Source organism: Passer domesticus, chromosome 1 (genome assembly GCF_036417665.1).
Source record: "Passer domesticus isolate bPasDom1 chromosome 1, bPasDom1.hap1, whole genome shotgun sequence".
Classification (NCBI taxonomy): domain Eukaryota; kingdom Metazoa; phylum Chordata; class Aves; order Passeriformes; family Passeridae; genus Passer; species Passer domesticus.
Window position 1 is genome coordinate 40791854 of NC_087474.1, and position 16488 is coordinate 40808341.

The 16488-nt window shown below is 39.1% G+C and overlaps 1 protein-coding gene across 1 annotated transcript in view; it reads left to right on the plus strand.

The window, feature by feature from the left end:
• CMTM8 (CKLF like MARVEL transmembrane domain containing 8) overlaps window positions 1-16488 on the plus strand; it is a 34747-nt gene that overhangs the window by 12294 nt on the left and 5965 nt on the right. Inside the window, exon 2 of the mRNA XM_064415401.1 lies at window positions 15319-15492. Coding sequence (XP_064271471.1) covers window positions 15319-15492 — 174 coding nt within the window. The remainder of the gene's footprint in view (window positions 1-15318; window positions 15493-16488) is intronic.

The window sequence follows — 16488 nt, forward strand, 5'->3', positions numbered from 1 at the left end:
ATGCTGATCATTTTTTTACATCCACATAGTGATTCTATTAAATCCTATGTATCAAAACAGCTCAGCATCACAACTATCAATCTAAATTTGTTTATTCAATACAACAGATGGGTTTGTCCCATAGCTGTCCTGCCTTATCACTGGATTATCAAATGATATATGCCTTTTCCTGTATCAAAGACAAATTGCTGTGGATGCCGTGCTCTTCCTTTTCCCTTTGTGTGAACTAGCAAAGCTCCCAGCTTGTGATGACTTTCAGTGCCCTAATTCCTTGGTTTCTTGGTTTTATGTGCTAAGACCTGCAATATTGTTGGCAGAAGGAGATTACACTACATGCCTCTGTGTTTGTGCACATTTCATCATAGCGGGCTGAGTTTTCAGTGTATGGATGTAGGCATTTTGATATAGCAATAATTCATAGATTGAAGAAAGGGATATCTGCAAAGTACTATTTTTTTGTACTACTTTATATATGTACATAATTTTTAAAAATTATTTTAAGATTTTTTCCCTTTTTGATTTGAAACTAGTAATATCAGGCTTTGCAGGAGAAATGTGCTAAGTATCTCTGCACGCAGACTTTTTGAACAAAAAGCTGCCATGTCACTGTACAGACTTTCCCTTCCCCCCTCAGTGGGAAAACAGGAACTTCTGAGGGGGCAGTAAATAGCTGAAATACTTAACAAAGAGCACTTGAACAAAAGGCTGGTAACACCTCTTTATTGTATCTGCACTATTGTCATTCTAGGGAAGAAAATATTGAGCAGAAGAAAGCCGTGATCCAAATCTGAGGAAATAGAAAGGGGAAAAGGTGTGGAAGTTAGCTAAGTAAATATAATTTAGTTGATTGTGTATATTGGGATGCTATAATATAAACAGCACTGCAGGAAGAGGCTTGGGTTTTTTCAGAAGAACCATTTGGGTGGGAAGGGCAAGCTGTAAGCTTGCATAGTGATATGGAGGCTTTTTATTCAAAAAAGCTTGCTGCCAAAGATATTTTCAAAGTGTTTTTCCCCCAGAGCAAGTGCAGAGCACCCCCTCACTCTGCCTGTAACCCCTCAGCAACTTGGCTGTTGCTACCTTAGAGCTCTTCTCCCCATAACCTTGGTGTGAGTGCTGCACCACTTGCTGCTCAGGAATCACAGCTCACATGCAGACAGCCTTCGACAAAGCCGGTGGCTGCATTTTTGGGTTTTGGTACTTTTGGCTGCCTGCACCACGCCAGCAGCTGACCCAGTCACAGCTCGCCCCAGCCTGGGCCGTGACGAGCTGTGACCTGAGCACAGCAGTGGTGGTTGACTCATAAACTGTTTTGTGGTGCAGTCTGACAAGATGACTGCCCTCCATTTATCTGCCTTTCTCATCACCAAGTGGCCGCTGCTCTGGGAGCCTTGTCCTCCCCTCTCACAGCTCAGTCTGTGCATGAAACTGTGCCCTGGGACAGAGCTGGTGTCCTGGTCTGCTCGCTGGGCTTCGCTAGTGCAGGGGATGGGTGGAGGCTGGGTGGGATGGAGAGCAAGCAGTGCTAACTCAGTCCAACAGCTTGATGTTGTGCTGAGGAGATTTCCCTGAAATTTAGAACAAAGCTCTAGCCTGGGCTAGGACTGTGGGCACACTTTGCTAGATCAGTTTGGGGGTTGTACCAGCTTTTGGTGTAACAGCATGCTTGTCTCCCAGAGGAAACTGCCCTGCTGACAGAGGAACTGGAAGGAGAATGTGTGGGAAATACCTTACCACTAAGAGGGGTAATTGCTCTAAACACCTTCAGGCATGTGAGATTCATTAATCCATAGTAATCCCTGTAGTTTGTAGCCATCTGACATCTGAGCTGTATTGGGAAATCAGATTTAGAGGAGAAATGGAATCAAAAATTCTTGAAAACCCAAAATATATTAGCTGTATTGTGGGGACAGTGAAGCATGAGGGAATGCAGCGAAAGCAGCAGCTCTTGGCATTTCTGTGTTTATGCATTACGGGAGGCAAATACAGAATTTCTGGTTTCAGACATAGCTTATAAATGCAGACAGCAGACAAGGTCTCCATGCCATGCTGTTCACTGCAGTTCACACTTTAGCCTGTGGTGATACCACAAACCAGTGATTTGTTTACCTCAAATACACTGAGCATTAGAGTGCAGTAACTGAGGAGCAACTTTGTCTGCAGTCACCCTTGCAGGGCACTAACCTCTGGCACAAAATCAGAGCAAACATCTGAGCGACGTTAAATCATTTCTGCTCACATATTTAAATCTGGATAAGCCAATGGATTGAGGTTATTTTTTTTTCCTTGATTGGAGACTTTTTTCTTGCACTAGAAAGCTGGCATTTGTCACCAGTTGTTCTGTTCTTTGTTTACATAAGGCCCATTGAAGCAGTTGGAGAACATTATACCCTGCCCCACAAACAGGCACATATACTTAATTTATGACTTTGGTAGTTTGAATTTCGAGTGTCAGGTATCCCACAGACCTTTTTACTTTGTTCTTTTATGCTGCATGCACTGCTTGAGTATTTATTATGGGGAGTAGACAGGCTGTGGGAAATCCTTCAGGCTTGTGGACTTCTTTCTTCAGAACCTTGAAAATAAAGTTATGGAGCTCAAGAAAAAGGAGTTCTCTAAAAGCATGACTGATGTGCAGAGTTGTTTTACTTCTTTGGCCAATTAATTTTTTTTTTTCATTTGGCATTAATATTTTCACTTGCATATAATTTTTCACTCTAAAGTTGCTTTAGTACCCTAAACATCTCTGCAAAGCATTAAATGTGGAACAGTGATAACAAACCTTAAATAGGCCTCTGTTGAAAACTTAATTCTGGATTTGTTCTTGATTCCTTCAAAGTCAACTCTTTCTACTATTACCACAAAAATAATAAGAGAAAAATAAAGCAGAATTAAAAAAAAAGCCAATGTAGCTTGTTGCCAGAAGCAATGCTAGTATTTGTGATTATCTCTTGTTCAGTTGTGTCTTGTCAACAATTTTGAAACATGGCCCTTAGTTCAAAGTTATCTTTGATATATTGGTGACAGATGGACATTTTGGAAAAGGACATGACTTGAAACTGACTTCAGAAAAATTCAGATGAGAAATGGGGCTGGGGTTTTTCACCAATGAAAGCAGTAGACATTATGGCAGCTTTTTTTTAAAAAAGAGAAGATGAATTTTATCATTGCAACGTCTGTGCCAAGGTGTCATCTCTTTCCAAAAAGCATGTTGTAAGTTGAAATCTTTATGCCATTGGCAACATGGCCAAAATGGTCCTTTCTGACAGTGAAGTCTTTGAACATAAATGCCTCCAGAACAGCATATGCAAGTGTTAAATATTTATAGGCATGCAGTTCTTCTGTGTTGTTATTGCTAAGTGTACTTAGGAAAGAAAGCAATTTTGCCAGAGAAGGAAAAGGATTTTTCATTGAGGTGCTTCTACAGCATGTGGATCAATCTTTGTAAAATCCTTAATCTTTACCTAAGAATATGAATCATAGTCCTTAGGATTTGATTATTTCTCCTGGGACTTAATATAGAAGTAGTCAGCTTCTAAATATGCAGACAACAGATCTGAATGCAGACTTCTTTCCTTATCTCTTTATCATCTTATTTTCTCCTCTGTTTGTTGGGTGAGGGGAATTGTTTCAACTTTTCTTCAACTAGAAGAATCTATGTCACAGCAACAAAAAATTCTGTATTGTACAAAATCTTTTCTTTTTGGTTTTCAGCTGTGGAAATTAAAAGATACTTTCAGTGTAAAGGTTTTTTTGAATGAGCAGTTAAGGGTTTCCTCCTGTTTAAATGGATGAAGAATGCAGCAATAGGTTTTCATAGCAGGTACTCCCTTTGAATTTTCCATTGCATCATATCTGGCTTTATGACTCTGTATCTTAGCTATAGGGCAAAATAAAAGTTATTCCCAAAGCAGTAATAAGCTTCCTATTTTAATGTAGCAGCTAAGACTTGTGAAACAATGCTGCATGCCCGCTAATTTTAGGCATCTCTATTTACATGGCCTAACAGGAAGGTGGAGACGTAAAAATAGCAACAAAGAGCCAGTGACATTATTAATAAAGCAGCTGTATACAGCATTGTTCTCTTGTAGACAGCATTTAAACAAAGTGAACTACATAAATAATCATTTATAATTCATAAGGTAGCCATTGTTAGGAATTCTTCTTTAAAAATAATTCACCTTATTAATGTAAAAACGATGGCAAAATTACTTTTTTTTGTGGGTGTGTAATTCACATGCACACATGCATCAAATGTTAAAATTAGCTTACAAAATCATTGCCATTTATTGAGAAGGTATTTTTCTACCCTCAGGAACTATGTCCCTTCAGGGGAGATGGGAAGGACAATAGAGTGCTGCAAAACTTCTTTCAAAGGAAGAGTTTGTATGTTCATAGACGAGGCAATATCAAGGTTAAGGACGACTTTTCATGTATGTGATTTTATTAGATCAGAAGAACAAATCCTGCCATCATGCTCCATACCAGTAGTAGTTGTTGTAATAAAAACAAAAAAGTAAATAGCCACATTGGGAAAGACATGTTCAGACAGACACAAATGGCCCTGTATCTTTTGAACTCAGAATCTGCTTCTGCCCTTTTCCAGCTTAAATAAAAAAAGAAAAAGTAAATGATATTACAGACAGTTACTGCATTTTTTTCTTAGTTTTTCTGTACAAGGACAATCATTTCTTCACAATGCACTTCCCAAAAGCAAGAGACAAACATTGTATTCAGTGAACACAGCAGGTTAAGCCTACACATTTAATTTGTATAAGTGCTTTATAAAGGAGAAATAGTATTTAGAACTCAAGGACCATACTGTGGTCTTCACCTCCAGAAATATGCCTCTACTGCTTGGCTTGAAGTAGTCCTTCACAGGAAGGACTTCTCAGGAAAATTCTCATATGTTTGTGAGCCAGTCACTGCATTTGTGTAAAGGAAAAGGAATAGGTTAAGCTTTTTGTCTGCCCCACCTAAAGCTTCTGAGGTGGAAGGGGGCAACTTATCCCAGAGTTAAACTGCAGCTGCACTCTGGAAGTCCTTTCTGTCTTGAGAAGAGACGTGAAATTCATCATCAGCTGACATTCTTGGTGAATGTGAGGAAGCGTCTTCCTTTGTCCAAATCTTAGCTTCATGTCTCAGAACAAGAATTCAAAAAGCTTGCCAATGTGGTTTTCCTTTGTTTTTTTAATTTAAATTGCCTCAAAGAAGCACTGCAAGCTCTTTTAAGTCCTTCCACCAAGTAGCTGATATTCCTGACAAATGTGACCTCTCAAATCTACACATAAATTTATACTATGAAGATCTAAAATTTAAATCAATTAAATCATTTGATATTGTATGAGTGCAATGATAGGTCTCCTCACAAATCAACTCAGTAAATTGCTCCTGGATCTCCTGTGGGTCACATAGGATTTATTTTTACTTCTCTACTACCTGTATGGGAACAGGACTGTTTAAAGGACTAAATTGAGTGTTAGCTAATTTTCAAAGAAATCAGTTACAGCTTTTACTCAGAACTCCAAAATGTATTAATTTTTGAATGTTAAATTAAAAAAATCATTCAGCCTTGTAGTTTCACCAATCTTGATTTATAAGCAGGCTTTTGAAAAGGAAAAATTATTGGAATATGGAATTTAATCACTACTTTTATATCTGAAGGTGTTTGTACTGAATCTTCAAGTTTTTCCTCAAAAAAGCCATCACCTCTAGAGGCTGCACAAAAGAAGCCACTAGGAAACAAAAAATTACATATCCTCTGCCTTGTGTGTCTCTGTGTGGCTATTCTGCTTTGTAATTGTCTGCTTTAAAATTCGTACTTGAAGGCGTTTAAATGAAAATTTGCTCAGAAAGTAACTGAAAAGGCAGATTATTTTTTATTTGATTCTAATGTGCTATTACTTTACATTCTCCTTTCTCTGCTGCTGAAGGGCAAAATGCAACAGCAATTCCAGTGAGTAGTTCCCAGCTCCATGATACTGCAGTGTTTGCTGTAGCAGTACCACTTCACAGTTTCCTGACAGGGCTGGGAGGAGGCAGTGAACTTGGAATCAACAAGCATTTCTGCACAATATCGCAGTGTTTCTCTCTAGGAAATTCAAGGTGGTGGGAGAAACCCCTGCCACGGCCAGGCCTTGCTGAAGTGGAAGGAAAAGGGAGTGGCAGCAGCATTCCTTTCAGTAGCATCCCTCGGGATTGTTCGATAAGAGGCCAGGCAGTCTCCTCTCCTTGGTGTTTAGATGCTCTTGTCGACCTTTAGAGATTGAGCACTGTGGAGGTCATTGCCTTGCACTGTCACCCTTCCAGAGCGGTGAGTAAGTGCTGCTAAGGTCAGGCTGCTTGTCTCCAGTAGCGTTTTGTGCCAGCCCTCTTTATTTTCACATGACACTGTGGCCCTGATGGAGCCACTGATAGCAGTAACCAGTGTGGTCCCAGCCAGCTGCAGCAGCTCTGAGCTTGCAGGTCTTTCTCCTGGCTGCCCATCTCACTGTATTCTGCATCAAGACACTTCTTTCAGACTAGAGAGTGTAAAAGGCACAGCAAGGCTGTCTTCTGCTGCTTCTTTGTAGATGAAATGATGAGTAGCACTGTGATACCAAGTTAATGTATGCATAGTTTACAGTAACCTATAGAAATTACTCCATGTGTGCAGATCCTCAGGCAAAACACAAGGTTGAGTTAGAATTTACAGGCATGGATAAGCAGTACTGTGCTCCTGAATGCAGCTCTCAAACTCCAGAGCATTTTATGTGGAAAGTGCCCTGGGACAAGGACCAATCTTTATGCTTTGTACACATTTTAATGGTCTGTTAATGATCAACCTCCACTCTACTGAGAAGATAAATTTCATTATGATATAATTCAAGCCAGATTCTTCACAGTTGCTAGAGAGATTATTTGTTGTAATTCTACTTTAGAAACAAATTATATATTGATGTGGCATGTAACCATCTCATCGTATTCTATTAACACTTTTACATCTTCCAGTCCTTGGTTGCCAGGGCTGCAGGAAAGGAAGGCAAGTTAAAACCAGAAGTAATGGATCTGGTCAATGGTTTGTTTATCTCAGTCTCTAATAGTCACTCTCACTGAAAACTTAGGGAGGAATGTAAGAAGGAGCATGTACTGCAAGCCTTTCTTCTCTGTTATCATTTCCTAACTTCTGGCAAACTGCACATTTAGGAATTTCCAGTGCTGAAGATTGCTGACTACCCTGACTGTCATGTATGTATATTATATATACAGACATGTATATAATATATACAGACAGGGCTGACCCAGAGTGCGTGTGAGGTTTCCTATGGCATTCTGTGATTTGCTTATGTACTGTGGGTATTTTTCCTTCTTTTTGATTTTGTTTTGTTTTTAAAGACCATTTAATTCTGTTGCTTTTCATCTTTTTGTGTGACAATTTTAGCAGGATGCTTCTTGTATTGCAAGTCCTAATCTACTCCTTGCTTCCCTCTTTGTGCCACCTGACATTCTACAGACTTCTGTCATATCCTCCTTCAGTCTTCAACAGAAAATTGGATCTGTCTTTTTTTTCAGCTTTAACTTTCTTTTCTTGTAGGAGTTGCTCTCTGTGCCTTGAATAATCCAACTGAATCATTTTGTAAGTGGAAGGGAAGAATGAGCAGAACATTCTCAATGTGTGGGTACACCATTGATTTATAAAGCACTCTGGAATTTTCTCTTTGGTAGAGGTTTTTATTACTTTTATTTTTTTCCTAAGAGTTTCTAATCTTCCATTGTAACATTTTGATGACCCAAACAAAATTTACAACCTGAACAAACTCTTATTTACCTTCTGAATATCCACTACTCCGCCTCTAGTTATTAATAGAGCTTCCTGAGAAACTGTAATAAATCTGTTGCAGTGATTTCATAATTTTGATGTGGCATGTCTGTTTCCCAGAAAACAACTCTTGCTTTTTTAATATAGGCTACCTCCTTAAATTTACTGTGTTACTGGTGTTAGCTCTGGTCTCACACATTCCATGCATATTTCTCAGGTGAAGCAACCTGTAATGTGCTGCTGGCATGGACAGCACGATTTCCTTAGTGACCCCCACCCCTGGGTTATTTTTCTGGGATGCAGTGAGCCGGAGCACCGTATCACAGAAGACTCCTCATGCATGGACTGCAGTGGAGAAGGAGTACCTTCGTGATTTACACCTTTTTAGTAGGTGGTAGATTACTAAGGTGACATGACATTGGGTGTGCTGCTGCATTTTGCCCAGGTGCTGTTGTCTTTATGCCTGGTGAGTGCCCATTCTGATCAGAAAAAAAGTTTCCCACTTGCACACCTCCCTCTCTCCGCTCTTCCCAATGTGACTTCATAGTTCTTGGGAACTCCTGAGTGCTGGCTCTGCCTCCCAGTGTGACTCCATTTGGAAGTGCAAGCTGATACCCTTATTTACACATGCCATGGCCAGTTCAGTGCATCTTCACTGCATCACTGGTCTGGATAATGAGCATCACCATCTGAACACCAGGACTGGACTTTCTTTACTGGCTCACACATGAGGAGGTCTGGTTCCCAGTTTTTTAGGCAGAGGTGCTCCTGGACTCTTTCTGGGGGGTTTGGGGTGGGTGTGGGAGGACTTCCCTGCTTTGTGGAGCTGTGGGAAAAGCAGCTGAGGTCTGTCAGCCCTTGAAGGGCTTTGTCTGAAGTCTCATTCCGGAATAGGTGTGTTCCCTATTGAATGAAGTGTCTGCCAGAAGGCTTTGACCCATTTCAGTCTTGGGTCAGGAGGTTTTCTGACATGTCACAGGATTTGGACTAAACTCTGGGGTAAGAGAGTTCAGTCTTTGATGAAGATATATTTCCGGAACATATTTTGGCACGTGCTGCATCAAGCAGTTTTCTTTCTTAGGAAATCCATCCTAAACAACAGCTCTGGGGGGTGGTTTCTCTGCAGCAATGGTCACTACTGCCACTATTTCAAGCCCATTTAGCCTGTAGTGAGGGATGTGTGCTGGTGCTGCCACAGAGCCAAGACAACTTGAAGACTAGTGGGAAGAAACTGGTCACTTGAAAGCAATTAAACAGGTATTCAGACAATTTTTAGAAATTCTGGGTGAGTAGAAGAGACTGAATTTTGGGCTTTTATTAGGCAGAAGTGTTTTCAAAGCTAGAAGAGGCTTGAGACCTGTAGCTGCTGCTTAAGTTTGATGCTAAGGGTGGTACTGTCCACTACGACCACTGGCATGCTTCTGTGAGCACTGTGGATTTTAATTTTTTTTCTACCAAGGCAAAGCTGAAAAATCTAATGAGGAGGGGACACCAGTGAGTAGCTGATGTCAACTCACTGTAATGTTTGGTGTTTGAAAAAAAAAAAAAAAGAAAAAAAGTTTGAGACTTAAGGAGAAGCAGTAGGGTAAGGCAATGTATTGATTAGATTGTTCCAGAGTACATTCACATGGCCCTTGACATTTCAAAGACACTTAAGCGAGGTTCTTATATCTCTAAAAACCATAGCTGAAAAACATTTTTGAATTTCCTCATCTTTGCACCTTTACTCAGTGTTAATAGAAATATTTTAAGTTTGAATATTTCCATTTAAAAACATGCTCATCACCTTTTCTCTGACTGCAGCAGAAATAAGATTGTTATATTCTGTATTTTAGTCTGTATTGATGTTTGATTTTTTCCAACAATTACAGACTTTAACCTTATTTTTTCTTATACTTCTTTTTTTTTTTTTTTTTTTAGTTGAACACCTTAAGTTGAAGGTGTTCTTATTTTGACTAGTTTGTGAATAAACCTACAACTGATGTTGCTGTTGTATCTGGTATGGAAGTGAACCTGCTAAAATTGCTTTGGGAAGACACTCAAATTTGGAATTACCCTAGTGAAAGATTTATATATATATATGTCTATGTCTTGCTTATTTTGAGTGATTCTTTTCGATTTGCAGGGGTTGCATTGAATGGAAATTGCCCTGATGTTACTGCTGGGCAAAGTGCCCTTCCCTGAAGAAAAAAGCAATGATTGTGCTCGCTCTAGTGGCAGAACGCAGAATTGTTGTGTCACTTCATGGACGATGTATGAGAGCACAAAAATTCTGATTTAGAGACACTTTTAAAGTGCAGTGCAAGCACTTACTCCATTTAGCCTGAGCTGGAAAAAAAAATTTTAAAAAAAATTCTGTATCTGTAAATAATCTGCAAATAAATCAATAAATCTGTAAAATAAAAACAGCTGGAAATGATACTACTAAATCTGCCTGTTCCTATGACTGACTGTCCTGGACATGTTTTACAGGAACGGAAGAGGGAGAATTCTCTTTTTTTCACTCTTTTTTTTCTCCTTAAAAACCATACCAGCACCACCATCCTGGTATGTAGCCAAGGGAGAAAAGGATGGAGGTTGAGACATTGACAGGCTGCTTGTGCTGCTGCTAAGGTAGCTCCTAACTTGTGATTTAGTAATGAAATAATGATGTGCAATAATTTAGAATGGTCTCTCTGTCTTCTAGTCATAAATCTCCTTTGCTAGGAAGAAGAGCCACGATGTCTTGCCCTCTCCTTGCTGGATGCTGTCCATGTTTAGGTGGCTTTGCATACAGGAGGCAATTCGTGCTGCAAATGCACAACTCTTCCAGTATCCATCTGCCATCCTTTTCATCTGTGCCAGCAGCAACTCCATATAAATCCTGCAGTGCTTATGGTTGCAGGAAGCATCTTTTGGATAAAGGATAGAAAAAGCTTCTGGCAAACATGCCAAGTTGGTTTTTTTAATTTAATAGGTGAGCCTCAGGTTTTTCTTCCTATCAGTTCTGCTACAATGAGACTTCTTTTATTGTGGAAAGGACGGATACACATTTTTAACCCAGTTGCTGATTTAACCACTCAGGAGAAATGCTGGAGAATTCCAATACTCTCCTGGTACCTCTGGAGAGGAGTTGTTACATCATAGCCTTTTTAAATGCACGTGGCAAGTACAAATTTTCTTTTGCAATTTTTAAGGTGCTTTAAAAAGCAAAACTGGATACACAGATTCAAGCTCACACCAGGTACAAAAGCAGCTTTTATACCTGCTGAATTGTGACATGAGACAAGTGTCTCATGTACTAACAACAAAGCCCTCTTTTAAAAAAAGTGACTAAATAATCCAATACTTTTGAAGTTCTGAACACTGCAGAAGAATTATGGCACTTATTTAAGGGTTTGAATATGTAATTAAGCATCTAATTTTAAACCTGCACACTCAATAATGTTGGATTTTGCTACCAAGTTACTTCCTTTTTGTGGTGTCTGCCAACTGCTGAAATGTGCATTAGTACATTGACATATTAATGCATTTTAGTAATGGAGGTACCTGATCAAGCAGCAGCCAAATGACCACAAAATAAATGTCTGAGTTCAAATCAGAACCTGCCATAAACAACAGAAAACTGCTTGCCTTTATCTTGCACTGCCATTCCCATTCCCATCTGACTTGAAAAACTGGACCCAGTTGGTGGAACCCTTTTAGTCTTAGGACCCATCATCCCCCCTCATCCATTACCACATGCATTATTTTCTTGGGCCTTCTTGATGCCTTTCCCTCCCCCTTTCTTGGGCTCATTTTTCCAGAATAGTAGTATGTTCCTGTAATTCTAATTAAGCATATTTCATTTATGACTTGCTCATAAATTAAAACCAAATACTTAGCTATTACTAATACTCTGTAGCCTACCTGGTCATAATGAGCTACAGGCCTGGGTGGAGCTTTCTCCCTTGTCTGAGAGCTGACCTGGAGCAGTGAAGGTGGCTGTGCACTATCTGTGCTTGCTGAATTACTGCAGGCACTCCCCAGCTGTCGCTGGGGTTGGCTTTCCAGTGTTGCTTGCCTATCACTCACTTGCCAGATCCTGCACGCTGGATGCTCATTGAGATGACATTTGAATGCAGTCCACTTTTTCCCAGTGGGGAGGTGTGATACCAAACCAGTAGGAGAAGTGGCATTCTCAGCTCCAGCAGTGTCACCCAGGTTGTACTGATCTGTTGAACAGCAAACCTGTCATGTAAGGGACAGTCAGAAAATTACGAGGCAGGCATTTAACACTGCAGAAGCAATCTCAGTATTTAGCATGCTGAGAATACCAGTTAATCACAGAAGGCTTGTCTAGATGTCTGGATTCCTTTGGCTCCTGAGGTATTTTGTAGATGCTGATGGCCCGTGTGAACTTTAAATCAATTTATTGCATATGTTTACATATGCAGCGAAACCATTTGCCATATCATTTAACTACACAGAGTGAATTGTTGACCATGAGCTGATCTGACCTTTTCAGGTCTAATCAAGAAGTCTGAAATATTATTTTAGCCTGTCAGCTCCAGTAATATGCTGTAAGAGTATCTGGATCTAACTGAAAATGTCAAATGTGCTCTAATATGCAACCCATCAAAGTTACGATGCAGGCACCAGTTAAGAATATAAATCTGTAACATCTGTGGTGCATCTCAATTGCCTGGGTGAGTTGTTCTGCCATTGATACAAGCTAACTAAAAACGTGGATTAAAAGCAATTCTTTGGAATACACATGAGGTGTACAGCCACCTATATATTAAAATTATCTTGGAAGAGTGGTGATAACTCCAGGTTAGAATACTACTGGAAAAAACAGGGCCCAGCATGAATACTCATTCTTGCTAGCTTTAGTGTGTGGATACGTAAGATTAGTGGTCTCATGTAACCTCAACATTTTCTTTTTTAATTTTAATAATTTGCCACTTGTGAAGATTTTGCTCTTTTGAATAATAATCCATTATATAAGCTGAGGTATCCTTATCAATCTTATTGCATTTAGTAGTAAAAATTTTTCATAATCCTGTGCATTTAATGAAAAATCTACTTCTATATTTAAAAGTGTCCTAAAAATCAGCACTTATAAGCAGAATATTTAATGGTTAAATTTTTAAATTTTTTTTCCTCACCTTCAAAATTTCTGTTCTTGGTGTTTTATAAGATACTCAGATCTAGGGTAAATCTGCCTTCGATAATTATTTATCAAGCACTGGATAAATTGTTTATTGGTATAATTTCTGCATGATGAATTTAAATTTGGATTAAAGTGTATGGGTGTAATGAAAAACAACTTTGTATCCTATGAAAATGGTATTTTTTTAGCTAAACAGTCTATCAAAATTGTTTAGACTTAAAACACTTGTTACAGTAAAATTGAGTTGCTTTTTATCTGATTGTGGGTAGTTCTTGCAATATGAGGTGCCATTAACTGAATTGCTACTATTAGTAAAACGTTGTTGGAAGTAGAATTAAAATGAACTATGGGAAGCATTGCTGAACTGATAACTTTGCACTGAAAATAGTGTGTTTTAAAGGCTCCACTTAACGCTGTTTGAACTGTTCTTACTAGGCAATGCTGCCCTCCCCTGGTATGCTGCGAAAAGCAGAAATTTTTATTCCAGTTCTAGAGCTTCCTGTTGAAGAGAAAATTCGTGTATTGGTGAAAATGGTGGGGGGAAATGCTCTTAAACAGACCATTATATGCTTTCTCTCTTAAGAGAGAATGCAAACTCCAAACAAACCATGAAACTGCTTTTATGTATGATGCAGATGCAGATGAATGTACAAATAATATACATCTAATCTACTGTCAATACATGGTAGAGGGCTGAATTAAGTTTGTATGGCAATTTGGAGGATGAATTGAAGACAAATTAACAGATACAAGGTGGTCAGAGGACCAATTACAAGAAACTTTTCTATAACAGTATACTTTAGGACCAGTTAAAATAAACTTTTCTACAACAGAATAGAATACAAACATTCATGTTTGTAAACATGAGTGATAAATCTCTAAACATTATTTATATATATATGTGTGTATATATATATACATGTATGTATATGTGTATATATATATATATATATATATATATGTTCAATTCTGCAATAGAGGAGTAAATGTGCCCATGGCCAGCAGCTTGCATGGGAATAGGATTGGCTCTTGTGCAAATGAAGCTGTAGCAAAACCATCATCTGCTGTCAGGATCTGTTGATTATAAAGATATCACCACCAGCTCAGAAGTCCCTTCACTGCACAGTCGTGAGAGCTGAGGAAGATAGTCCAAGGAAATTTTACTGTTGTATGGTCTGTTCTTTAAAGTATTTCCTCAGGTGTCTGCTACTAACTGCTGCTGGAGATAGAATATTGGGGTGGAAGGTTCTTTAGGCTGTCCAGTTGTGGCTCTTATGTGTTAAATGTCTTGCTAATTGCTTTAGTTTGTTAATCCTTCGATTTCTCACTGCTAGGCAATTTCACCATAGCCCAGATAGGAGAAAGAGCTAAGCCTTGTTGCAAATACAGGAATTTTAGTTCCCACATCTGAGTCTAATAAAGTGTGTGGAGTGAGCTTTGCTTTTTGTTGTTTATAAGGTATAAAACGTCACTTTCTTTTTATGGTTAAGATTTTTGTAATTGCTGGGCAACTTGCAAAACACAACTTTTTTTTCTCTGTTGCATATGACTTATGTTTTGCTTGCTCCTCACTCCTTTTAATGCATTGGAGATCACCTAGCATTGGAGAAAACTGGAGAGAGTATGTTAAAACCTCTGGTTCATGTATTTCTTTGTGTCTTAGATCTGAACAGATTGCCACATCAGGAGGGAGGTTTTTCTCCCAGACTGCTTTGCTTGAGGATTTTGCTTGGTGTGAGTCCTTGTCTACTACTTAGGGTCAAGTCACTTGGGAAATGTTTTAAGAGCTGTGGAATATAATGACATTCCCAATTTGACTTTATCTTCTCCAGTTACAGTTTTATGTTGTAGTGGTGTTGATATTTTATTACAACCTTTTACCTTTAGTAAGGTCTAGGAGTTGTTCTGAGTCTGTGGTGCCTGCTGATCCACAGAGCAGGTGTGGGCCATTCTCCAACTCCAAGTGACCTGTGACTGTGGCAGATAGAACCTGAAGATCCCAGTGGTCTTTCACAGGCTGTTGTTTCTAAAGTGACATTGCTGGCAGGAAAACAGCAGCATTTGCCTTCATGCACATCAGCAAGAAAGCTTCAATAACCAATCCTTTTGGGAGCTAGCTGTAAAACCACTGCAAGTATGGCTCCAAAGTAGTTAAAGGTTGGGCTAAATCAACAGATAAGATGCCTTTCCCTTTGTGACACCCTGCCACAGTAATACCAATTTTTTATGTTCTTTTTTGTTAGATCAGTATTTTGCCAGTGCAGCATCCCCATTCAGCTCATCAAATGGTTCATGTGAACGGCAGTGGTGTCACCCTTGACCTCAAAGGAATGTATGACGTCTAGAACTGTGTAACAGTTTTCTTTCTCCTCCATAACTTTTGCAGGTGTTGGGGCTGCTGGTGTGGACCCTGATTGCTGGAACAGAATACTTTCTCTATCCAGCCTTCGGCTGGGTGATGTTTGTAGCTGTGTTTTACTGGGTTCTCACCGTCTTCTTTCTGATCATCTACATGACAATGACCTACACCAGGATCCCGCAGGTGCCATGGACCATGGTGGTAAATATACCCATTCTTTGTTGTTCCAGGTTTGCTGGGTTTCGTAGAGAATAAAATATTGGTGCATTCTACATGAATGTTTCACCATTTTGTTCAGCCATTGATGTAGTGACTTGATTTTTAATGTGTGTGTGACTGATACTTATGCACAGTGACCTCTTTTTCTCTCTGTAGTGGTTATGTCCCATGAAGAATGAGTCTGTTGCTGCCTCTGAGGTAACAGACTTGGCCATATGGCTTAAACAGCAGAAATCCCTACTGGAATCAAAACCATGCTTTAGAAGCAGGACTTGGACTCTTAAACATGAGTCTTAACATTAGTCTAAACATTAGTCTCTGCTAAAGTTAAAGCAAGGATAGTTCAGAGGTAGCAACACTCCATATGCAGTCTCCTGTGAAAATGGTGCTGAAAATTATATATATGCAAAATATGCACCATGTAATCCTTTGCTTTGAGCTCGAGAGTTAAAGCAAATCAGATAAACAGCTACTGTAATTACAGAAAAATTTCACAGGCACTTAAAATGCAGATCCAGTTTTTATGGTTTGAGCAAACCTGGCCAGCTCTAACTCTCAACAGTATATTTTTACCTCATTTGCATAACAGCCTGGTCTTCAGGATAGTAGATCCTAAAAGTCATTGTAATTTCAGCCAACTGGCTATTTGTGACCCATCTAAGAATCACTATAAATTTTATCTTTGCATTTGTTGGATACAGTAAGATACTGTTCTTTTTTTTTTAACAGCTAAATATTATTGACTAGAATTCTGTTATTTCTGTGATGAAATGTATTTGACTTCTGTGTTGCTAACAGCCTGTTATCAGCTATATTGTGTATGTGACTAAAATTGAATACTAGAATACTCTTCTCTTTTAGTGTTCCCATTTGCTGCTGCAATAAATAGCCAGCTATAGCAATTACTAATAAGAACAACCAGGATTATGTTGAGATAGCTTCTCTATTTTCGTGTTTCATAACCAGCAATTACCATTA